Source organism: Eptatretus burgeri, chromosome 5 (genome assembly GCF_056783735.1).
Source record: "Eptatretus burgeri isolate ZD-2024b chromosome 5, Ebu_testis_v1, whole genome shotgun sequence".
Classification (NCBI taxonomy): Eukaryota; Metazoa; Chordata; class Myxini; order Myxiniformes; family Myxinidae; genus Eptatretus; species Eptatretus burgeri.
In genome coordinates this window covers 18,090,287-18,116,189 of record NC_140965.1, presented here as the reverse complement: position 1 = coordinate 18,116,189, position 25,903 = coordinate 18,090,287, and the positions used below count along the sequence as shown (strand labels likewise).

Below are 25,903 nucleotides of genomic sequence, written 5' to 3'. Positions count from 1 at the left end.
TGACTCTTGGGCACATGGTGTTATGACAAGGCTGAACGATTGTATAGACCTAGTGGCAGCAGAGGCACGATGTCATGGTAAATGCTATACTGACTTTTATTTTACTACTAAAAGTGTGAGCATCGGTCGTCCAGCTGATGATGAAAAGCGAACCTGGTTTGATGTGTTATGTGATTGGCTTGACGAGGTGGGCGAGACAGAAAAAATGACTTTGTCTGAACTCCGTGACAAAATGAGAGAATTAGCCGATGGCAAAGAAGTTTATGGGATTAAGTGGCTCAGAGATTAACTAGTAGAACATTATGGTGACCACATCTGATCAAAAGTGAAAGGAGGTCGTGATGATGTTCTATGTTTTCGGAATATGGCAAGTTATATTGTGGACGAGCAATGGCACTCTGAAAAAAAGAGAAAATGCACAACTAGAGGCAGAGAGAATAGTTCTTACATGTGCAAAACTTTTGAAAGAAGAGATACGTGAGTTATCATGTTCTAAACAGTATTACCCAAGTACTTGTGACATCGGAGATATCGACAAGGGAAGGGACTTTCTTTCTCCATTGACACGCATTTTCATTGAGACAATGATAAAAGACGACGTAAAACGCAACAGCATCCGACAGGCCCTTACGCAAGTGGTCAGACCACTGTCAATAATTTCTCCAATTTTGTTTGGAACAGCTGTTGAAATGGACCATGTCTTTGGATCAAAGTGGCTGATAGAAGAACTGTTTTGGTTGGGCTTTTGTGTCTCGTGCGATGAGCTGGCATTATTCAAACAATGTGTATTACAAGAGGAGAATCTTTGTACATTGTCAGCGCCTCCAGATGCAGAGATCACACAGTGGGCATCGGATAATGCAGACCATGATGTCAGGACCATAGATGGTGGTAATCAGTTTCATGGAATGGGTACCATATCGACATCTGCTGTTCAGGGAGTTCCATTAACCATTGATCAGCGAGTGAAACGTATGGCAAGACTGAAGGGTTCTGAATTAATTAACAACAAGGGCATACCCATCACCCAGTATGCTGGCATCTCCAGATGGTTCAGTGGAACGAACTCGACAACAAAGCCTGGATGCGCTGGAATGGGGATGGACTATGGACAAAAACATTACGCGCCCAATTATGACGGACTTAGATGCGACACCCGCAAATGTACTTAAATTTATTTGTTGTAAATGTAAAGTCAGCACCAAAAGACAGTGTGCTACAAACCAGTGTTCCTGCCTCAAAAATGGCTTAAAGTGTGTGGTTGCATGCGGTGGTCGTCGTGGGGAGAGCTGCCACAACAAGTCAGTTGATGTTGTAATTGACGAAGATGAAGATGATGCATATGAACCTTGAACCAAGTCCATGTATAATGTATGTGTGCGTAACATTTTGTGTTGATTTTGATATATAATTATAATATAATGTATTGAAGTATCACAGTAAGGCAACTGTATCCAGGCTGTTGTGTTTTCTGTACGTTTTTGGTAGTCAAGGTGTTTTGAAAACAACCTGTAAATGCCTAATGTTCGGGCATTATCTATACCAGTGGGTGGCCATCTTGGATTTGTTTTATTATTATAATGTCTTTTTAAAGCAGAGTCCATTTATTTTTCTTGGTTTATCATTCCAACGATGATGCATAGGGTATTAGGAATAAAAAACAGTTCGATCAAGTTACTTTATTGTACTCATGTATATCCATCTTTACCAGGGCGGTCTGGACTCGTGACCGTGCGGCCGCGGAGCTTCGGTTTCACCCGTATGTTGGCGGCCATCTTGGATTTTTAATATGACGTCTCTGTCAGAACTAAATTGTTTTGTCATAGTAGGATAAAACATGTTATGTTTAATATATAAGCCAATTTGCAGTACTCTACTATCCCAGAAAAAAAAATAGAAATCGGTATTTTCCTTTTTCTAACCCTCATTCTCGTTGTGCGAAAAAAGCCGAAATATCGACAAAAATTCAAAAAGCCGTCAAAAATTTTCCCCAAAGTGAATCGCTCAGGACTTTTTTTCTGTGTATTGGAGACATTGGTGAGAAGAAATCAGAAGAGTTTGATAACATAGTAATTTCTTCCCCAGCTTCGACCTATTCCACCGGTGTAATAGTGAAAATGGAATCCCATGATAAACTTTTTCATTGTGCTGTGCAAGGCAGGGTGCAGCTTGCTAGCATGATACGACTTTTAGAAGGGACAGTCCACCGTCCTTTTTCATTTCTGCTTTTCTGAAGATTCTTGGAGAACTGGAACAGGTATTGCACAAGAGTGGGGAGGACATTCTCGGTTTCAATGGAACGTGTGCTCATCTTAAAGCACGTGAATGGTAAACAACCTGAACATGCGCAGTTGTAGTAAGTAAAATTAAAAAATGATGTTTGTTCGGATCGTTTCACATTTGTGAAACATTCCCCAAGATGTGGAAGGAAGTACATTCTCCGTAAAACGATTTACATGGAATCACGACACAGCTTTCTGCTTTGGTGCAGAGCTCTGTATCATGGAGAGGTTGAGATCTTCTCCCTCAATGGGGAAGATGCAGTTTTTATTGTTATCAGCACACATTCTGGTCGCTCGGTGTAGCCGTACAGACCTATGTCTCACTCTCGGAAAGGTTGGTATCCCTTTATTAGAATGTCTGCCCGTGTAGCAGGAGTCATAGGTGTGTTTATGTCTTTGATTGTTATCTCCATAATTTGGGTTTCAGATCAGATGGAACGGAGTCCTCCCAGGACTCGAAGGATCGTGATTCATGGACTAAATCGTGAAGTTGTGATGTTCTCAGAGTTTTGTTCCGAGGGCTCTTTTCAGGATCGTCACCGAGCCCCGGACAACCTCCAACTGTAGTTTGTTCATGGTAATGTTCCTCGGGATGGTTTGTAGGATCTTTGTGAAGTGCTTCTTTATCATTTCCATTGTTCTAATTATCCGTGGTATAATTTTGGCACTCCTCAGCTTCCAGGATCTTTTCACTTCGTTCTTGAGATCCTGATATTTGGTCATTTTCTTGATTTCTGCATTATTTGGACCAAAATCACTGGGTACTGAATCCTCAATTAGCAATGCCTTATTTTCCTTTTTGTATCCGAGTTCTTTGCTATGTCCGGTCGCAGTGCTTTGTTTTCTGTGTTCACGCTTTGTCGGATCTTACGTGAGCGTTACGTCGTCATTTTTAATGATCGCTGTTGGTTCATATTTCCATGAGTTTTTTACATCCCGATTGGAGGTGGCTCGTGATTTCTGTTTCTACCTTGCAAAATCTACACTTGTCCGATTGGCTCAGTCCCACCATTTTTTTTAAAGCCTTTCGTGTAGTATCCTTGGTCTTGGGCATTTATTTTGATTCTTTCTCCGTCCCAAATAAGCTGACATTCTTAGCCATTCCAGTGATCCTTCTTTGTCTATCCCCAATCAATCCAACTTTTGTTTTTTGTTATATTTCCATACTCTTTTTTTTTCTTTCTTTCTTTCTTTCTTTCTCCCAGTTAACACTCTATATCTGTTGATATTTTGTCTTGTATTTTTATTTTGTCTTTTTTCCAACCGTTGACATCTTCGATTCGCACCTGTTTTTGGAAGTGTTTTTTGCAAGGTGAGTGAGAGATACCTTTTCTGCCTTGTGTTCATGCTTGTGTACAAATTGTATTCGCTCGTCTGTTGAACTTTGCACGTACTCTGCTAATCCTACAGTCGTCGCTCTTTGCACTCGATTGAGTTCCATTAGGTCGCCATCTCTTTCTTTCCTCGGCAGGTGCATTCTCGGGATGCATTGATTTTTGTCGAACATTTTGTGGATAGTAAGGTGTTTCCTTGTTCTGATATCTAGTTTTCTGATTTCCAATTGTGGCCAGTTTACTATTCCGCAGCTGTATTGGAACACTGGAACTGCTAGTTGGTTTATGGCTTTCATTTTGTTCCTTAGGAGAGGTATGTTTTCAGGATCAGCTTCATTCGACGCAGGTATTCTTTGGTAATTGTTTTGCGCATTTATTTACGACACATTTGGGGGGGCCCTCTTCTATTTCAAGGTATTTGTGAGATGCTTCGTTGTCTCGCTCCTGTGTTGTTGTATTTGTGTCAATATTTATGTTGTCCGTTTTTGTTGGTTTACCGTCCACGAATGTGCACTTGACACACATGTCGAGGCCAAAAATTAAATTTTGATGTCAGAGTACCATTTCACTAATTTCAGTTGTTCAGACATTTTTGGTCATTTGATGCAAAGAGTTTTAACTCATCAATGTAGAGTAGATGTGTCACCTTTGTTGTTTCTTTGAATGTTAATTAATTGGTTGTTAGGGTGTATCTGTGTCCTTGATGAGGTTACTTTGTAGATCAGAGCCAGGCAAGACAGGAGGGGGAAAAGGCTGCCTCCTTGGAAGATCCCGTGTCGTATCTTCACTCCTGGTGTTTCGTATCCGTGTGTGTGTGTGTGTGTGTGTGTGTGTGTGTGTGTGTGTGTGTGTGTGTGTGTGTGTGTGTGTGTGTGTGTTCAGGACATAATTTATTTTACTATTTCAGCTTTTGTCATCAAATGTTTCCACAAGCCGTTCTTATGAGAATATGGAGAACAGTAATTAATTTTCCCTTTTTTATTATTATTTTTTTTTAACTGTCGTTTCCCTCAGGTTTATTTTGAGTACAAAGCAGACTCGGACGGGGCTTTGCATTTTGAGATGCTTTCTAGTTGACTTTTTGTAATTATTTCCAGTCATTGATGGGCAATGTTGGTTACAGCCAGCTTAAATGGCTTTTCCCTAAGGAACACCAGGGATCCAGTTACTTCTGAGGGGTCACTGTTGGCATTCTGGGGAGTTGTGCGAAGAAGGTAAATGCCAAACCTCCTCTTTATGCCCTGCATACCGAAAAATGCCTTGATATTATGTTTAATTATTTGTGGCCATATCCTTCTCGTATAATTACCTCCGCCACCAAAGGTGAACGAGGTTATGTTTTCACCCCTCTTTGTCTGTTTGTTTGTTTGTTTGTGTGCAGGATATCTCAAAAAGCTGTGGACCGATGGTATGTGTGTGTGTGTGTGATAAATTATGAAGCTGGAGACTTGTTTTCAGCAACTGTTGTGTTCATTTGTTCTGTAGCAGAACATTTAACAGGTTAGGTCTTGCATCGGCACATTGAAACCACAGCTTGCTGCCTCATCTCTCACAGTCATTGAGCAGTCTTTCGGGGGCTGTGGCTTCACTCCCTTAGTGATTGGAGGATGTACTGCACTGTTCGTATTTTTGGTTTCGCAACACTCTCCCAACAAAACAAAGTCATCCACGACATTTCTATATTCGTCGCTGGATGCCTAAAAGCACTCAATGTGGATGTCCACATCCTTGAAACTTTCCTTTCGGATTTGTGTCCTCAGTGACAGTGAACCATCAGGCAGCTCACAACGTGCCCTCCTAATCATGACTTTGACAGTCTCATGTCTGGAGCAGTGTGCCCTCAAGGCATCCAAACTCCTCTACAGGCTGTCATTTTTTTTCTGTTCTGACATTTTCCACCCCCTTGTGATGAACGAACAGAGCCAACTCCTCCCTTGACGTAGTATTAAGCATTCCCCAAGACGGCACAAATGGAGTCATCCTTACTTTTGCAGTGTACCACTCCCTCATCACCTCGTCTCTTTGGCCCATCGTTGAGTACTTGGTGAACCTGGGACTCCTCCACCTTAACTTCTCTCCTGGCAACAGGGGGTTCCCCATGAGCCTCATATGTAAGCATTTTTGGAGGCTGACATTGGCGTTTTGGTCTTGGGATGGTTGCAGCCTCTTCACCGTCTGTCTCCTCTGAGCGGGTTTCTTCCCTGAAGGCCATCCTCTGGTGCTTCAGCGTCCATCTGTCTGGGGTCCCCATCAGATGATTGTGGTGGTGGTGGGTGCCACTGTGGTTCTAAGGGAGGTGGGGTGAACACATTAGCATCCGGATTGAGTCTGTGCCTTATGTTTCTCCAGCATCTGCCATACAGTACCCCCCCCACCAAGAGCCTCATCTTCAACCTCGTACTCTGGAGTTGCAGCACCCTCTGTGCAATGCCCTTGGGCTCTCTTCCTCTCCTGCTGCTCCTTTTCTGGTTGGCTTCCCCATGGCCAAGTTTTTTTTTTTTAAATTTTTTTCTACTGGAAGGAAATCACAGAGCAGTAACAGGTTGCGGTGGAAGATCTGCGATCGCCTTCAGCCCTTTTCAGGACACACCTTATACATTGGGCTGTCATTCCCCTTTCATCTTTGGACGACATAAATCTGGTCCTCCCAGTATGAGCGTAGTTTTCCAGGGTCTCCTCTTTCAGTCATATTTCTGGCCAAGACATGTCTGCTCCATGTGTCTTCTGATCATGCGATTTCCTCCCCCCTCCCCCCAGGTGGATCCATTGGCTGTGCACTTGTGGACTATCTGGTAAGCCTCATCCATCCGAGTCTTCCAGTTGTCCACATAGTTGCGATAGGAGACCTCCCCATTTAATTTTTACCTGCAAGTCCAAATATCAGATCTCTGGGAAGCCGGGGTGACCGTCCAAATAGCAGGTAAAAGAGTGCGAACCTTGTTGCCTCATTTCGGTTGCAATTGTAAGCATGGACTACCTTTGGCAGTGATATCTTCCAATCCTGCTTTTACTCCTCCATTAGGGTCCTGAGTATCCCAAGCAGTATGCGATTAAATCATTATACTTGTCTGTTTCCTTGGGTATCGGAATTGGTGGTGTGGGAGCTCCTGATGCCACACCACTCCTTTAGCTGAGTCAGTAATTTGTTTTCATACTGCCGTCCCATGTCATGATGAAGGCAGTTGGGGAACCCAAATCTCAGGGCGAAGTTATTGAATATCTTGGTGGCCACTTTCTTTGCTGATTTACTTGTGGTGGCATAGGCCTGAGCAAAACCAGTGAAATGGTCCATGCAATCAATATGTACTCGCACCCTCCCCCTGCATTGTTCCGAGCGGAGGAAGTCGAGTGACACGAGCTCAAATGGGTAGGAGGTCTAGATGGATGTCAGCGGAGCTCTTGTGACATGAACTGGTTTCCTTTCCTTCAAGCACTCACACTCTCATGTCACATATATCTCTCTGTCTCCTGTTGCATCCTGGGCCAGTATAACCTTTCTCTAATAAGGTTCAATGTCCTCTCATTTCCCAGTCGACCCATGTTTTGATGGAGCTCTCGATACACCATAGGTTTCTATTTACTTGGTAACACCAACTGGTTTTGATGGGCAGACTTCCGATAGCATTGTTTCCATGGAGACCACCATGTTGTTAAGCAGTGCCGATCGTTCCATTCCATTGGAGTGCTTGCATGAGCAATATTGGAATCAAGCAAGCCGCTTGGTAAGATATAGCAAGCTTCTTGCTTACGGAACATACAACTTTGTTCTCTCTCTGACTCTGGAAAATTCTCTTTATCTCTTTGCTAATGACTCCACCCCTCTGCTGTACCTTCCATCATCCCTCAGATCAGCAAGTAGCAGCTTCTTCACTCTGCAGATCTGGATAAATCACAAACTGGTCCAACACGTGGAACATGTCTTTCAATCCTGACAAATCTCACACTCTCACTATGTCTCTCCGAAATGACCATCCAGAAAACCCCCCATCAACTTTCTCAACAATCCTCTTGAAGAAGTCCTTTCATTCAAGCTTCTGGGTCTCATTGTCTGCCATGATCTTTCCTGGGAAAGCCACTTTCCCAATCTGGCCTGAAAATCTATTCGCCGACTGGACACCCTCCATCGTGCCAAGTCCTTCCTCGGCACACCTGAGCTCCTGACCACATACAAAGCTTTTGCCTGCAGCCTGATGGAGTGCTGCTCTCTCCTCTGGGCTGGTGCTCCTGCCTCTCACCTTTCTCGGCTTCACGCTGTGGAAACCAAGGCATTTATGATCATTGGTATCTCCTGTGATGAGGCTGTCTTTGGGCCTCTCACTCTCTCACCATAGGCAGGTCGGTGGTCTTTCTGTCTTCTCCCGTCTCCTCATCAGTCTTGCCCCCCCTGCTTTGTCTGCGATATATCCCCCCCCCATATTTCCACAGGGCACCTTTGGAATAAACAACCACACTCTCTTCAATTCCGTTCTTCCCTCCAGGTCTCCCAAACAGCTGTTCACCACCACCTCTTATCTTCCCCCATCCAAAACCACGATCTTTTCTACCCCTGTTAATCCACCCCAAACCCACCTTAAAATTCACTGCTTTCATTCCCGAAAGTTCCCTGTTGTGAAAGGTCCTGAAAGTCCCTGTGGTGTCCATCTTGTGTACCCCACCCCATCCCTCTCCCTTCCTCAGATCTCCGCATGTCTCAGTTCCCCTGTTTTGTCCTTCCCTCTCCTGCCCCCCTTGTGCGTTCTGTGTGGTGGCTCTTAAACGAGTCTCGACAATGGATGCAAAAACAAAAAAGACCCATTGGTTCTTCCGTTTGGCTCTCAAGGACTCTGCTGATTGGCCAATAATATTCAAATGAGTTTCGTTCTTATCACGACTTGCTTCACCATTTTTGTTCAAGAGACATCGATACGATTGATCAGTAAAGGGATTATTTCCAGGTGAAGCCTCAAGTCTCCGGTGTGTACCCCGGTCAGAATAGGTACACCGTATCCCTGCGTGTCGTAAAAGGCGACTAAAAGGGTTGGCGTCAGGAAGGGCATCCGGCCATAAAAAACATCGCCTCAAAAGGAAACCATGATGAGTACAACTAAACTGATGGGCAGGGTACAGCCCGAAGTACCCCGTGGGGGTCCTCACCCCCTCTCATTAAAACTCAAGGTGGGGAACCCGATCGAAGCAAGGGAGGAAATTTTTCCATTTATGATGACCAATCGTCTGATGCCCCACGTGGAGATCGGTTTCTGAGGTTTGGTACATGGAATGTAGGGACAATGACAGGGAGATCTTGAGAAGTGGTTGAAACATTTGTCAGAAGAAGAGTGGACATATGTTGTGTGCAGGAGACACGATGGAAGGGAAGTGGTGTGAGAATGGTGAAGGGAAGGCAGGGGCAGAAGTACAAGTTCATGTGGCAAGGGTGTCCGGAAGGCGTGCATGGTGTTGGTGTCATGTTTTCTGAGGAGTTTGTAGACAGTGTAGTGAGTGTGACTAGAGTGAGTGAAAGGTTGATGATGGTGAGAATTGTCTTGGTGAACGTCATCTCGGGATATGCCCCACAGGTCGGTCGAAGCGATGAAGAGAAGAACATGTTCTGGTGTGCGATGGAGAAGTTGATGGAGAATGTGAAAGATGAAGAAGTTGTTGTGGTTGGAGGAGACTTGAATGGACATGTGGGAAGGAGTCCAGACGGTTTTGAGGGAGTCCATGGGGGTTATGGATATGGTGTGAGAAATGGAGAAGGTGAAAGGATCTTGGAGTTTGCTGATGGAGCTGATTTGTTGCTCTGTAATACTCAATTCCAGAAAGCGAATAATAAGCTTATTACATACACGTCAGGTGGGTTGACGACAACCATTGACTACCTGATGGTGCGTCGGCGAGATAGGGGAAACCTCCGGGACACAAAGGTGATCCTAGGGGAGGAGACTGTTTCGCAGCACCACCTGGTTGTCTGCGATATAAAGGTGAAAGGTGCGCGGAGAATTCGGCGGGTGAAGTACCAACCGAGGATGAAGGTGTGGAGGTTGAAAGAGGCGACAGTGAAGGAAGCATTAAGAGAGAGGCTGAGTATGGTTGAAGATGATGTGGTTTAGCTTGAAAGTGGTTGGATGTCAATGAAAGATAGTCTATTGGGAGCCGTTGGTGAGGTATGTGGATGGACAAAAGGACCACCGAGGCACTCGGAAACATGGTGGTGGGATGATGAAGTTGGAAGGACGATTGAAGAGAAGAGGAAGAATTTCAAGGAATGGCAAAAGGCAAAGGATACGGTGGAAGAAGAGGCTGCACATGAAAGTTATAAGGAAGCCAAGAAGGCTGCAAAGAAAGAGGTTGCAAAGGCGCAGGAAGCCCATAGGAAAATGTTCGGAAAACGCTTGGATTCAGAGGAGGGTAAGAGAGCGGTATTCAGGATTGCAAAGCAGATAGCGAGAGAGAGATTTGATGTGACGGGGGTGAGTTGCTTGAAGGATGAAGTGGGACAAATCGTTGTGGACTCAGATGGAATTAAAGGAAGATGGAAGAGATATATGGAAAGGCTGTTGAATGTAGAAAATGAATGGGATAGCAACATCGAGAGTAGCCCGGTTTTAGGACCAGCAGAGAAGATAACTGAGAAGGAAGTTGAGGAAGCTATAAGAGCAATGAAGAGTAGAAAAGCAGGAGGGCCGACGGGAGTTGTGGGAGATATGTTGAAGGCAGCGGGAAGTTGGGGTGTGAAGGAAATGATAGAGATCTGTAATCTGGTGGTGAAAGAAGGCCGCATTCCAGTGGATTGGGAACCGAGTACCCTCGTCCCTCTGTACAAGGGGAAAGGTGACCCTCTGGACTGTGGCTCCTATAGAGCAATAAAGTTATTGGAGCATGGAATGAAGGTATTTAGTCCGGGAGCCAACCTGTGTACGAGGCTGTTTTAGGGTTGGACCTTACAGCCTCTGCTATAAAATTTTACACCCCCAGGATGTTTAGATATATGTTTGCAGTTCATGAAAACCAATGTTGGCAATTCATAAGCTCTTGCGAAAAATTTTGGCGGCCGTTTTTGTTTGAGGAAGATTTGAAAAATTTGATAAAACAGCAATTGTCAATAAAATTTCTAAAAAAATTAAAAAATCACATTCATGAAAAATAAATGTGAACTAAATGTAAGAATTCAATCAGTGCATTGTAAAATGACAAAAAAAAATTGCCTTTGTGGAAGTAAACCTCGTAAAAGTACATAATTTTGTGAAAAATGCCTTAAAAATAACGTTTTTTGAAGATGGCCTTTAGAACTTTTCTTATCATAGGCAGATGCTGCATTAGAATACTAATTTCTCTTAATGTGATATGAACATGGTATCCATGGCTAATTAAAACAGCAAATTTGAGTGAGTTCTATCAATTTTTAAAGAGAAAATTAACATTTTTGTCAACCAAAGTTACCCCTACCCCAAAATCCTCTTACTCTATTGAACACAGTTCGGTTAAGGTTTGCTGGATCCAGGTTGGGTACTTCACAGTTCACTCTTCCAAAGGAAAATTCAATGGTGTTTGGAGTGACATGGCCCTGGAGCAGACATACAACAATGAAGGGAAGACATCTCTGTTCAAAGGCATATCTCAGGCACCAGCTGCTCGAGATAAATATGTGAAAACAGCACCATTTCTCACAGCTGTATCAGAGAACATAAAGTCTATGGCTAATCTAGGCCAACAGGAATCTACTCATCATGGAGAAACACAGAAGCAGGCAACAGAAGAACATATGCATGTTGAGGAGATCAAGAAAGTGATATGCCAGCAGATGATAAACCCATTCCAGTGTAACAACCAAGTGGTTCTGCTCAATAGAGCAACTAGTGAGAAGGCTGCTTCAAAGACTTGGTCCATGCTCAAGCTAAGGGTATGGAAGCCATTATGAAAGCAGAAGAGGTGGTCTCTATTAAGATTGAACCACTGAAGCTGGTAACTTTCTCCTCACAGAAGAAATCAAAACCATCAAGGAAACAGAGTTTAATCAGGATCTATCAAGATGAGACTGCAACTACACGTGTGCTGTGTTTCTATCGAGATGCCGACCCAGTCACAAGACAGATTGCATTTTCCCATGAGTGGACAGACTATCCATCATCCCTGTTTGAGGTTGATCCACGCAGCACAGGGGGTTGTAATGCGCAAAGGCAACGAGTCTGATTTCGTGGCAGTGCTAATTGCTGAAGCTGAGCAGGATGTTGTTTTACAGCTGCCATCATTACCACAGAGTGACCTATACACAGTTTATCTGGTAGACACAATGGCATTTGTAAATAAATACCAAAAAATGGGTGCGAAAACATTTGGTGAACTTCCCCAGCTGTATCTTCGCAAGCAGGTGTATCCTGCAGTTGAAACCTGAAATGTGCAACTGTGTCAACATCATTGGTGATCAGTATGATTTTGATGATAGCCATACTTTGAAGGGTGATGAGCAGCAGAGGAGAAACCAGACAGACCAGGCAAGACAATTCTCACCATCCAAGAGTCTAGAAATTCCGGACTGGAATTTATTCATGAAGAATCCAAGAAATAAAGGAAATCTTCAGAACTTCATTGGCACTTCCCTTTGTGAGAGTCCTGAAGCTATTCCGGATGGAGTGACCATCATTCTTGGTGGTATGATGGAAAACAAAGGTCACACTCTTTCCATCACATCAGCATCAAGTTCAGTTCTGGACTTACCTTGTGAAGAACATGAAGAGGCAGACACAAGGATTATTGCTCATCTTGCGTATTGTGTGGAATATCTTGATCACCATCGAGCTGTTGTGCATGCAACAGATACAGACATAATTATGCTGTGTATATATCACTTCTGCTGCTTGAACACATTGCAAGAACTCTGGATACAACGGCAGAATCAATACCTACCTATTCATGAGCTGGTAGAAGTGTTGAGCAAAGTACCAGAAAATCCTCTTGATGTCGCAGCTACACTTCTGTGCACATATGTGTTGTGTGGATGTGACACAGTGAGCTACCCATTCAGAAGGGGAAAAGAAGAGGTCAGGTCAGGTATGGGAGCATGTGCCAGAACAGTGCGTCGCTGCGTCCACTTTCCGCCGGTACTCCAGGGGCCTCCGTCTGGCCATCCCCCAGGCAGATGCCAGGCCCATCCCCATCTCCTTGAGATGATGGTCAACCTGCTGCAACCATGAGGCACGTGGTCGGCCCACTGGCCTCCCACTCATGAGACTCCCTCGCTGAGAGAATCTGGTGAGCAGGATCAGCGTCAGGAAAACGAGCCACATGTCCATACAGCCGCAGCTGACGCTCACGGACTATGCAGGTAACAAATCTCATCCGAGTCTCTCTCAGCAACCGCTTGTTGGACACAAAATCCGACCAGCGATAGCCAAGGATTCTCCGAAGAGACCTGGTACCAAAGGAATTAAGTCTCCGTCTCAGATCCTTGGTCAAAGTCCAAGTCTCGCACCCATAGAGCAAGACTGGAAGTACCAAGGACCTGAAGACTCAGACTTTCGTCCTCCCGCACAGGTACCGGCAGCACCACACCCCATGATCCAGTGAATCCATGACTCCCCAGGCCCGACCCAGACGTCTATTGACCTCCGGCTCACAACCTGCGGAGACATGAATATCACTGCCAAGGTAAGTGAATCTCTCCACGACCTCAACATCCTCACCACAAACAGACACAGACAGGACAGCAGCATCCAAGATGTCACCGAAAGCCTGGATCTTAGTTTTGACCCAAGAAATCCGTAATCCCAACGGCTCCGACTCCTCATTCAGCACCTCGAGGGCCCCCAAGAGGATGTCTAAAGTCTCCGCAAAGATGACTGCATCATCTGCAAAATCAAGGTCTGAGATCTTGACATTGCCAAACGATGCACCGCAACTTGATCTCTCCGACATCCTCCCTAGAATCCAGTCCATACAAGTGCTGAAAAGTGTGGGGGCAAGTACACATCCCTGACGAACTCCAGTAACAACTGGAAATAAGTCAGAGATGGTACCACCACACTTCACAGCACTCTCAGTACCAGAGTAGAGTTCAGACATCAGATCGATCAGTTTCGGTGGCACCCCACGAAGACCAAGAATCCTCCAGAGGACATCCCGATTCACTGAATCGAACGCTTTACAGAGATCAACATAGGCTGCAAGCAGCCCCTGCCGAAACTCTCGTCTGTGTTCGGTGAGGACACGAAGTGCAAGGATACGGTCAATCGTTGACCTCTTTGGTGTAAAGCCTGACTGCTCTGGACGCTGGTGCTCAAGCAGATGGTGGCAAACCCTATCAAGAATTATCCGAGCAAAGACCTTGCCCGGCACTGAGAGCAGCGTCACCCCTCGGTAGTTGTTGCAGTCTTGGCGATCACCCTTCCCTTTCCAGAGAGGGACAACAAGGCCCCTCTTCCAGTCAGTTGGGATGATGCCTGTGTTCCTGTGAAAAGAAGAGCGGCACAGGTTTCTCTGGGACTGAGAGGGAAACCTTCCCCACCTTGTTGATTTTGGAAGAGATAGTGAAATGGCAGCAACAGAATGTGTCATTGATGAGGCCAGAGTATACTGGACTGCTCTGCATGGCCAAAAAGGGTTCAGCTGTTTGGATACCCTCAGGCAGCATATGTTTGTCTCTTCAAAATTAGACCTTAGGTCACTGCCAGCAACAGAAGATGCGTTTTACTTCCTTGTTTTAAGAGCATTGTATCAATTGCTTCTGTATAGACGTGCACATCTCAGTGACCGAGCACTTCCCCCAGCCACAACATTTGGCAGAACCCTTATCAATGGAAAACTGGTCCCAATTCTCATGTCTAAGCCAGCCAAGCCAAACATAGACAAAACGGTGTCTTGCATGTGCAAATTATCCAAATGTCTGAAACGATGTTCATGCAAAAAGGCTGCTGTGCCTTGCTGAAGTGACATGCATATGCCTTGGTCAGAGAGGTTCATGTGGTGGAGTTGTTTCAGAGAGTGACTCTTCCTCTGAAGAGGATGTTTCATGTCACAATATTGTGTTAATCCATTTCTAATTTTATCTTCCTTAAAACCATGGCATGTAAAAAGTATGTTCTTGTTCCTGACCCCATTGATAGTCAAGCATTTCTGAGTTACATAAATCTTTTGTTGTTTGACATATAACCTTGTCAATTGAAGGTAGGTTAAATCTACACCAATTGTGATATAGGAAATGAACTCCTCTTTAATATGAGGGGTCATTTGTGTATATAGGTTTAGTGGTTATGATTTTAGGACAATATGAATTACCCCTACCCCCATCCTACATCTTCGCTTTTGCCAACATTTTGTTATCAGAGGGGGCTCGCAAAAGTGTTGACTGTGTTGTTGCGCAAGAGTTTCACCATTGCCAACATTGGTTTTCATATACTCAAAGGGTGTCTCTTTATGAAAATCAACACAAAAATTTTATAGCAGACCGGGCAATTTTTTTTTAATTTTGATCGGTTGGCTCCCGGACTAATTGGAAAGGGTGTTGGAGAAGAGGATAAGGAAGAAGGTAAAGATTGACGAAATGCAGTTTGGATTTATGCCACGAAGAGGAACGACAAATGCAATTTTTATTGTAAGGCAGTTGCAGGAGAAGTACATGGAGAAGAGGAAGAAGTTGTTTTTTGGGTTTCTTGATCTGGAGAAAGCATTTAATAGGGTCCCACGTGAAGTTATGGCATGGGCATTGAGGAAGTTAGGAGTGGAGGAATGGTTGATCAGAGTAGTGATGGCCATGTACGAGAGAGCACGCACAGCTGTAAGGACGAAGGATGGGAACAGTGGTGAGTTTGAGGTGAGGGTCGGAGTGCACCAGGGGTCGGTACTAAGTCCACTTGTATTTGTAGTTGTGATGGAGGTGCTGGCTCGGAGGGTAAAGGACGGTTTACCGTGGGAGCTGCTGAATGCAGATGATCTGGTGTTGATTGCAGAGAGTATGGATGGACTGAAGGAGAAGATGAATAAGTGGAAGGAATGTATGGAGGCAAATGGTTTGAAGGTGAATATCGGAAAGACGAAGGTGATGGCAAGTGGTAAAGCATGTGGTGAGGTGGAAAGGACTGGGAAGTGGCCATGTGCTGTGTGCAGGAAGGGTGTCGGAGTGAACTGCATTCAGTGTACAATGTGTGCTGAATGGGTTCATCGAAAATGTAGTGGGCTGAGAGGGTCATTAACCAGTGTGGCAGCTACATTCAAGTGTCAGGTGTGCATCGAGGGAGCAGCAGATGAAGGAATTGTTGAGTTGGATCTTGGAGATGGTGTGAAGCTGGAAGGGGTGAAAACATTTTGCTATCTCGGAGACATGCTGAATGGAGAAGGTGGATCAGACTCTTCGACAGTTGCTAGAGTGAGATGTGCATGGGAGAAGTTTCGGGAACTGAGTGGCGTGCTGACGAAGAGGGGAGTGTCGTTGAAGCTGAAGGGAAAGGTGTATGCTTCATGTGTGAGGAGTACGATGATTTATGGGAGTGAGACATGGGTACTGAACATGGAGCAGCAACAAAGGCTGGAAAGGGTGGAAATGCGAATGGTTCGGTGGATGTGTGGAGTATCGTTGAGAGAGAGGAAGACAAATGATGACTTGCGGAAGATGATGGGAATAGAGTCTGTGATGGAGGTTGTGAAGAGAAACAGGTTGAGATGGTTGGGTCATGTGTTGAGGAAGGATGAAAGTGACTGGGTGAGAGGAGTGTTGGAAATGAGTGTAGTTGGAAGTAGAGGATGGGGAAGACTGAGAAAAACTTGGCTAAATGTGGTGGAAGAGGAAATGTGGGCAAGGGGATTAAGAAGGGGAGATGCAGAAAACAGGGTAAAGTGGAGAAGATTGTCATGGGGCCCGCAAGGCTAACCCCTGCTTTAGCGGGGAAAATGGCCTTTAAATGCGTGTGTGTGTGTGTGTGTGTGTGTGTGTGTGTGTGTGTGTGTGTGTGTGTGTGTGTGTGTGTGTGTGTGTGTGTGTGTGTGTGTGTGTGTGTGTGTGTGTGTGAAGCCTCAAGTAAGAATGTTCCCTCGTATACTTATCTGATCGACTACATGGTTATCAAGGGTTACTATGAGGATCAGCTGAGGGACAACGGGACTTAAGACTACAAATAAGGTGATGAGGAGGTGATCTTATGGAATTGTTTTATGTAATGAAGGGTATTGATAAAATAAATGCAGGAATGCTTAAAAAAGAAACCAAAACAAGCTCGAATGAGCTAAGATCCTCGTTCTCTTAATGATGACGTCATAAAAACGAAAATGACGTCATTGTGATGTCTCAGGTTTGCGATAAATTATTTGTGCTAATGCCCGGCTTGATTCCCGCAAACAAAATTCAAACAGCTTGCCTAGTTTCGGAGATAATGGTATCGGCGATTTCCATTAGCGGCGATATTATGACGTCAACTTTTTTTCTTGGAAGAATTTCCAAAGTCGGAGATGGTTGCTGTCCGCGCGTGGGCTTTCTGCATATACCTGGCAAGTTTCAGGAAGTTTCGATCAAAACTGTAGGCTGTGAAATAAATGAAACAAAAAACAAAAAATGTCAAAAAAAAGGAATGACGTCATAAAAATTGATATGACGTCATCGTGATGTATCATATGTGTGGTAATTCATCCCTGCTAATGTTGCTAATGTTCGATTCTCGCAAACAGAATTCAAAAAGCTTGCCTAGTTTCGGAGATAATGTTTTCGGCGACTTCCATCAGCGGAGATAATTTGACGTCATAACTTTTTTTCTCGGAGGAATTTTCAAAATCGGAGATGGTTAGTGTCTGCGCAGGGAATTTTTACATATATATGCCAAGTTTCAGGAAGTTTCGATGAAAACTGTAGGCTGTGAAACAAAAAAGTCCACAAGAACAACAACGAGAGTAAGACTTCGAGATCCTCCACAAGGATCTAAAAAAGTCCACAAGAAGAAGATGAAGAACAACAACATGAGTAAGACTTGGAGATCCTCCACGAGGATCTAAAAAGAGGAGTTAGGATGGAAGCACAACAGGGGTGTTTCACACAAAGGGTGATTAATGCATGGAATGGTCTTCTTGAGAAGGTGGGAGTAGCAGGCGTATTGGATGGGGTTATGGAATTGGACAGGTGCCTCAAAACTATGGGGATAGCATGGATGGCAAGTGACCCGGATTTCCTGGGTTTGACCCGTTTTGTTTGTGAAAACCCGTGTTGGATGGAAAGTTCGATCCATTCTAAAAACACGTTTCGCCTCCATTACACTCACATGGATTGACACACAGACCGTTAGACCTGGGATGCGGTCAGTTACCAAGTTGCTTGTAGAGCGCTTGCCAAGTGGCTTAAGCAAGTCAAGCAAGCATTCCACCATTCAACACAGTTGATAAGGAACGGCTGGCTTGGCAAGCTTATTGATAATGGAACACACCCGGGCTCTGTTCAGTTACCAAGCAGCCCGCGTTTCATTGGGGTGCTTGCTTGATTGCTTAAGCCACTTGGCAAGCGTTCTACAAGCTGATTACTCTTTCCGAAGGATTCGGAGAGGGCATTCCATTTGAGCCCGCTTGTTTGTTGGGTGGTCGCTAGAGTACCCTTATTGTCGGGTTTTCCGTGTGTGTGTGTGTGTGTGTGTGTGTGTGTGTGTGTGTGTGTGTGTGTGTGTGTGTGTGTGTGTGTGTGTGTGTGTGTGTGTGTGTGTGTGTGTGTGTGTGTGTGCGCGCGCACAACGCGAGGCTCCACAGCACAAACCAGCAAACCGATTTCGATGAAACTTGGCGAACAGGTGCCATATGAGCTGGGAATGTGCGCGTTTGAGTTTCGTTGCTAAGCAACCACCCGTTGCTGTGCAGCGGCCGAAAAACCGCGTTCACTATTTTCAATACTTGTCTGTCCTACAGTTTTGAATGTGGAGAAACGAAACTTCGGAATTAAACACTTCGAGATATTTAGAAAATTTTACTAGAGCCGATTTTTGATTTAGGTTTTATTTTTCAAATGGTAGTCCTTTAAAAACCGGGTGTCTATTTACCGTCATTTTTTTTTTGTATGTCTGTATGTAATGGACAGCTCTGGAGGCCAGAGGAGTCAACCGATTTTGATGAAACTTGACAGGTAGGTTCATACCAGGATCTAGTTCTATGCTTTTGAGCACCGTTGCTATGGACACCACCGTTGCCTAGCAACGGACTTTGAAATGTTTGAAAAATCATTAAAAAAATTTTTTTTGGAAAATCAAAAATGGGCGTCGGCGCTTTTATGCGTACTACAATCAACCTCTTTGTCAAAAAAATTCAGCCTGATCCGTCAAAAACTGCATGACTAGTATGCAATTATGTCGCGACCACCCGTGTCACCTACCGGTTTGTCTGTCTGTCTGTCTGTTTGTCCACACAGAACTTTCGTGTTTTTCTCCGCAACCGCTTGTTGGATTGAGAGGAAATTTTCACCATTGGTGTGACTACTCATGTAGAAAGTTACACTGATAATTATGATGTCATAGGTCACGTGATGTGCCAAGCCGTATTGGAAAAATGGGAAAACTTTGGACCTCTGTTCCTCTGAAGCTTGTCACATAGCAAGTACTCCTCATGGGGAATGAGCGTGATTTTTTTTTTTTATGACATCATAGGTGCCCTCGTGATGACGTCAAAATTGCATATGTAGAATGCTACATCCGATCAGTATGAAAATTTTTGAGGGTCATCAAGGGATAAATTGGTCCAAAGGATAAAAATTAATGATGTCCTTGGTCACGTGATTTGGCAGCCATATTGTTTTAAAAAAAAACATTCAAAAATCTTCTCTGAAGTGGTTGAACAGATTGAGGCGAAACTTTACACATATGACCGCCTGTCCATGAGGAACAAAAGGTTCACACATATGATGTCATTGGTCACGTGGTTTGGCAGCCATATTGGATTTACCTGAAAACCTACAAATATTTTCTCCAGAACGGCTGGACAAATCAAGGAGAAACTTCACACAAGTGTTCCTCAAGCCATAGGTGTACAAGTGGCACGGAGCAAGCACTCCTCATGGGGAATGAGTGTGGCATTTTTATGACATCATTGGTGGTTGCCTTCATTATGACATCATAATTGCATGTGTAGAATGCTACATCCGGTCAGTATAAAAAAAATTGAGGGTCATCTCGGGATAAAATGGTCCACAATGTTTTTGATGACGTCATCAGGCACGTGATTTGGCAGCCATATTGTTTTTCTTTTTTTAACCTTCAAAAATCTTCTTCTCTGAAATGGCTCAAAAGATCGAGGCGAAACTTTACAAATATGACCGCCTATCCCTGAGGAACAAAAGAGTCACACATATGGCATCATAGGTCACATGGTTTGGCAGCCATATTGAATTTACCTGAAAAACCTATAAAAATACACCACTCAAAGAAGTCCTGGTGAGGATTTGCAATATCTGCTTGCTCCTTTTCTTATTGGAAATGGAACACACACACACACACACACACACACACACACACACACACACACACACACACACACACACACACACACACACACACACACACACACACACACACCGCTGAAGTGACCTGCAGCTGATACGCAATGTATCCCTCGAGTCAGTTGGCTGTGTGACATCATGAGCTTTCTCTCACTGAAAGGAGCATCACCATCCTCCAGGATTGCACACGTAGTACCACTTCCAATCACGTCTAATAAATAAATAACCTGGTTTTGATTCCCACCAACCCGTTTTTTGTCACCTCCAACTTGCCATTTATGGGATAGAGGGGGAACCGGGATGTAGATATCTCGATTGGGATTGGATGGGTGTGATAGACTGTGGCGTGTACGTGCTTTGCTCATGGATATGGAGATGTAATTATTCGAATAGGCGTGGGTCTTGTCAAGTGTTAACGTGTCACCTGTATTAATTCAACCCCAATCTAACCACCATCCCCTCCCCTACCTAACCCTCCAATTTCTCCCCTATTGTGTGAAGGGTTGTTGTCTTATCTGTTATGTATCTACTTGCTTTTTCTCTCCCATCACTGCATTTCTCTTCCTCTTCTTATTCCCACCCACCCCTCCCCCCCGACTTCCCAATTTCTACCTGTGTCCCACACCCTGACCCTCCAACGACCACCATCAAGCCTCACACATGTTAGAGAGCATGACTTCTTACCAAGAGCCCTGGGATTCGACTTGGCCCAGGTAAGATTTGCTGATTGACCTTTTCCTGTGCTTCATGAACTGTATAAACCGTGTCGGGTTGTGCCCTCTTCTCCAAAATGAAGTGGAACTCATCCATTAACGAAACTCTTACATCATCTCAGTTTAAGCATGCTGATCATGTTCCGCTTTCAGTGGTGTAGTTAAAATGATGTTCACTTGATGTAGAACGAACACTGTGAAACTGACATGATACAGGGTAGTCCAGGATGAAGAGGCCCCATTTGGGTTTCTTTGAACATGGTATAATGGGAAATAAAATGCACAATATCTTAAATATACTCAAATACTGAGTGCGACCCTAAAAATGCTAAACAATGGAAAGTGGAAGTGCGTGCTTCATGAGCAATAACATCTAAACATAACATTCATCTCATTTAAACTTGTGATTGAGCGCTCCAATATATGCAGTGAATCGCATGGGGGCATCTTTATCTTGGGCAATACTGAACAAAACCGTGACCGTGATCTCGGTCCTTCTTCTGCGTTGTTTAGCCCAGTCCACTAGTCATTTGGATGTCAGTACATTTTAAACACGTGTTCAAAATCATGCCCGAGGTCCACAAGGTGTTTGTGTTTTTCGACTGGATGGTCTTAAAACCAACGCCTTGGACCATTAGACCTTGATGGGGAAAACACCGCAGAACCTGCTTGTCAATCATCCGGTCAATTCGCTCGTGTATTGAAAATGATCCTCTGCAGCGATTTTAAATAAACAGTCCATGAATGAGCCTCATATCAAACAGTCCAGGAACGTGGAGACCTTGTCACCATGGTGTGTGTGTGTGTGTGTGTGTGTGCGGGTCCAAGGGCCAGGTACACACAAGGAATTTGAACACAGGAGGCCATATGGTTCATCATGGCTGCACAGCATGAACACTGCAATAATCGAATCTATCAGTTTATCATATCCAGGGGAAAGAAGGGGGTTGGGGTGAGGAGGGGAGACAGATCAGTGGAGAACAGTAGGGCAGACATAAGGACATCATGAAGTTGCTTATACATATACAGGGTGGTCCAAAATGAAGTGCACCTTTTCAAACCTGTTGTAATTGTAATGGGTGTGATAGCCTTTTCAAACAACCATCACACCCATTACACTGAGATGGATGGGAGTTCAGGAAGCAGACGTTAGGTTGGTCGAAGGGATGTACAAGCGAACGGAGGTAAGAGTTTTGGTTGTTCCTTGGATGACTGAGGAATTCAACGTGAACATCAGTTTGAGGGAGGGAAGCTCTCTCGCTTCACTCATGTTTGTAATGGTAATCAGGAAGGTAAATATGAGGGGCAGTATGGGGAGGATGTTGTATGTGGGCGATCTGGCTGTTGTGGTGTCGAGTGGGCAGGAGATGCAGGAAGTACTGGGGAGTGGAAGGAGGCATTTGGGAAGCATGGAGCAAAGACGAGTATGGTGAAGAGCAGAAAACTGAGGTGATGTGGATCAGGCAGTGGAAAAAAAGAAATATGAATATCAGGTTAGAGGGGAAGGAGATCAGGCGGGGAAGTCGGTTTGAGTATTTGGGGGGGGGGGACAGTGATGGGGGGTAAGTCGGAGGAAGAGGTGCGGAGGAGGATTCAGTTGGGTAGATTCAGTCATTCCTTCTGACTTTGTTTGGCTGTTTTTTGGGGGATTCCATCCCTGCATGTTTTTTCATTTTTAATATATTGTGACGGATCTGAGAACCAAGACCCCAAGACAATGGCACACAACATATAGTGGTTCTCGAGGTAGTTATTTCGTTATTACTTGTTACAGATATGGTCCTTCCCTTGTGTCTAATGGTTTACAAAGGGAATATGTGTTGTGAGGGATTAGTTAGGTTTCTCCCCATTTTCTTCTTTACGCACGAACCTCTCCTCACACGATCAAGCACACGCTGCTAGCACCCTAACTTAGATATGCGTGCCAAAACCTGTTTGAATCTGAACACCACAACCAAACTGCCATTTCCACCACCATAGCCTTCTTCACCACAATTCTCAATCCATGGAGTTATCTTGCCCCCCTGCCTCTCCTGCCTCCTTCTCAGTCCACGGAACTCTCCTGACCCTGCCCCATTCTCGGTCATCAGAGCCATCCTGCCCCCCCCTGCCCCCTCAATGGCACGCAAAACTGTATGTTGCCCTTGGTATGTAATAGTCGGGATTGATTTACCAATGCAACAGCATTTGAGTAGTAATAGCGAATATTGTCTGAGGGCTTGCCATTGGGGATGGCGGGGAGGGAGAAGGAAAGGACAAATTTACCTGTGTGAAGAGTGGTTTTACCTTAGCGTTACCCAGGTAAAAAAGGATATTGTAATGCCTCTCTGCCACAACACGGTACTCATTTACATGGAAAATGTATGCCCCCCCCACCCCTTGTGTGGGGCAATGGCCCCATTACCGAAGTTACCCCCCACACAAAGTTGTATTTGCACCCCAAGTTTGGAGTTTGTAACTTAAAAGATATGGCCGTGCATGGAACACATACAGAGAGAGAGAGAGAGAGAGAGAGAGAGAGAGAGAGAGAGAGAGAGAGAGAGAGAGAGAGAGAGAGAGAGAGAGAGAGAGAGAGAGAGAGAGAGAGAGAGAGAGAGAGAGAGAGATATATATATATATATATATATATATATATATATATATATATATATATATATATATATATGTGTGCTATGAACAACACACACACACACACACACACACACACACACACACACACACACACACACACACACACACACACACACACACACACACACACACACACACACACACACACACACTCGGCTGATATCAGCAACAACCCAAAAAACACGAGTAACTTTCACCGAAAAACAACATTGCATTTATGGAGACATCTTAGGGATAGGTTCACAAACATGAATCGTTATAAACAGCTGCGTGTCGTGGGAGGAAAAAAAATTTGGCTCGTAGTTTAGAAAAAACCTTAATACAGCAAATGGCTCAGAAATCGAGTGTTATTTCGCAACAACTCGCTCAAGGTGACGGAACACGAACCATTCGCTCAAGGTGACGGAACACAAACCACTCGCTCAGGGTGACGGAGCACGAACCACTCGCTCAGGGTGACGGAGCACGAACCACTCGCTCAGGGTGACGGAGCATGAACCACTCGCTCAGGGTGACGGAGCATGAACCACTCGCTCAGGGTGACGGAGCACGAACCACTCGCTCAGGGTGACGGAGCACGAACCACTCGCTCAGGGTGACGGAGCACGAACCACTCGCTCAGGGTGACGCAGCACGAACCACTCGCTCAGGGTGACGGAGCACAAACCACTCGCTCAGGGTGACGGAGCACGAACCACTCGCTCAGGGTGACGGAGCACGATCCACTCGCTCAGGGTGACGGAGCACGAACCACTCGCTCAGGGTGACGGAGCACGAACCACTCGCTCAGGGTGACGGAGCACGATCCACTCGCTCAGGGTGACAGAGCACGAACCACTCGCTCAGGGTGACGGAGCACGAACCACTCGCTCAGGGTGACGGAGCACGAACCACTCGCTCAGGGTGACGGAGCACGAACCACTCCCTCAGGGTGACGGAGCACGAACCACTCGCTCAGGGTGACGGAGCACGAACCACTCCCTCAGGGTGACAGAGGAAGAACGACTCGCTCAGGGTGACGGAGCATGAACCACTCGCTCAGGGGGACGGATCATGAACCACTCGCTCAGGGTGACGGAGCATGAATCACTCGCTCAGGGGGACGGATCATGAACCACTCGCTCAGGGTGACGGAGCACGAACCAAGTGCTCCGTCACCCATTTGGCAGCTCTGTCAGCCACCATCCTGGAGTTCATCAACCAATCAGCACGCACTTGTCACCCATGCTTAACGTCAGACATTTCCTGATCCAGATGCATGGGAAGCAACACCCTTAAACCTCGATCTCTCCATCTGCATGGCTCGTGAAATTCAACCCTATTCCTTTGAACCGGAATATTCTGACACAGAGTTGATTGTCGATGATGATGACAGTTCAAACATTGACCACGATACAGAGCCGGAGACCGTCAACGATCTCCGGAATCACCTCGTAGCTGGAGTCGGGTCGGGCAAGCCGCGGACTGGTGCTTGTGTGGCCTGTGTCAGCCATCACTGACCGCTTTGGAATGTCAGTGTTGAGGCGAGTCATCACGTGTGACAGACAACAAGAATAAAGTCGGTTTACCTGAACGATGTATTACAAGAACAGAACGTTTGTCCAGTGTTTGTTTGGATTATGACGTCATCTACATCACGCCGCTGATGATGGCTCAGGTGTTTCATCCGCTGTCTCTGTCAATGCAGCTTCTTCCTTTCGGCATTCATTGAGAACGTTCAAACATCGAGCACCTCACGTTTTACATATATAACCTCATTTGTCAACGTTATTAGTTCCATGCAAATGCACCTTGGTAACCAAAACTGATATAAACTAGAAGGGCACTCGGTGGAGTCCATACCTCCGCCACGTCATGCCTGATCCACGAGAACATGTCGGGCCCAATACATTTTTGAAATATCATGTTACACAGCAATATATCGTTTTTGGCCCTATCTCTCAATGGTGAAGAATCGCATTAAAAATTATCAGATCCGGATCCGGATCTTCACAAAAATTGAATCAATTCGTCCTTGTCACACACACACACACACACACACACAACATGTCCACCAAATTTCGTCCGAATCCGTCCACAACTTTTTGAGATATCCTGTACACAAACAGACAGAAAGGGGTGAAAACATAACCTCCTTCACCTTCCATGGTGGAGGTAATTAACATGATTGATCTTGGTGAATACCTCACATCCATATAATGCCAATATCAATGACCAATGACAAACAACAAATGCAATATTTGTGGGACAAGGAAACAAAGTAAATGAAGACATATTTATCATTTACATATTATATGATAGATATATCCTCCTCCTCCTCCTCCTCCCCTTTACATCTCCCAATCAAATGGAGGTTGTTATGATTCACTCCCTCTTGTCTCTCCTCATGTTCGTTCATCCCCTTGTTGATTTCACGTGTTGCCACACTGTCGGTGCGTTGCCTTCTCTCTGTGACTTTGCTCCTTCATGAGCCACTACTTTGTGGACAAAATATCCAACATCATGTTGTCAATCTTTTAT

At 45.0% G+C, this 25,903-nt stretch overlaps 1 protein-coding gene across 3 annotated transcripts in view; it reads left to right on the top strand.

Annotated features, from left to right (window-relative positions):
* Positions 1 to 25,903, top strand: part of LOC147025943 (synaptotagmin-10-like) — a 184,791-nt gene that overhangs the window by 39,537 nt on the left and 119,351 nt on the right. Inside the window, exons 2-3 of one of the 3 annotated variants that reach the window (XM_085880866.1) lie at positions 2,710 to 2,859; positions 20,692 to 20,752. In XM_085880866.1, the coding sequence (XP_085736992.1) occupies positions 20,700 to 20,752 (53 nt within the window). In that variant the 5' untranslated portion in view covers positions 2,710 to 2,859; positions 20,692 to 20,699. Of the gene's footprint in view, positions 1 to 2,309; positions 2,860 to 20,691; positions 20,753 to 25,903 lie in introns of those variants that run through there. The other 2 variants (XM_085880867.1, XM_085880868.1) reach the window with 2 other exon arrangements.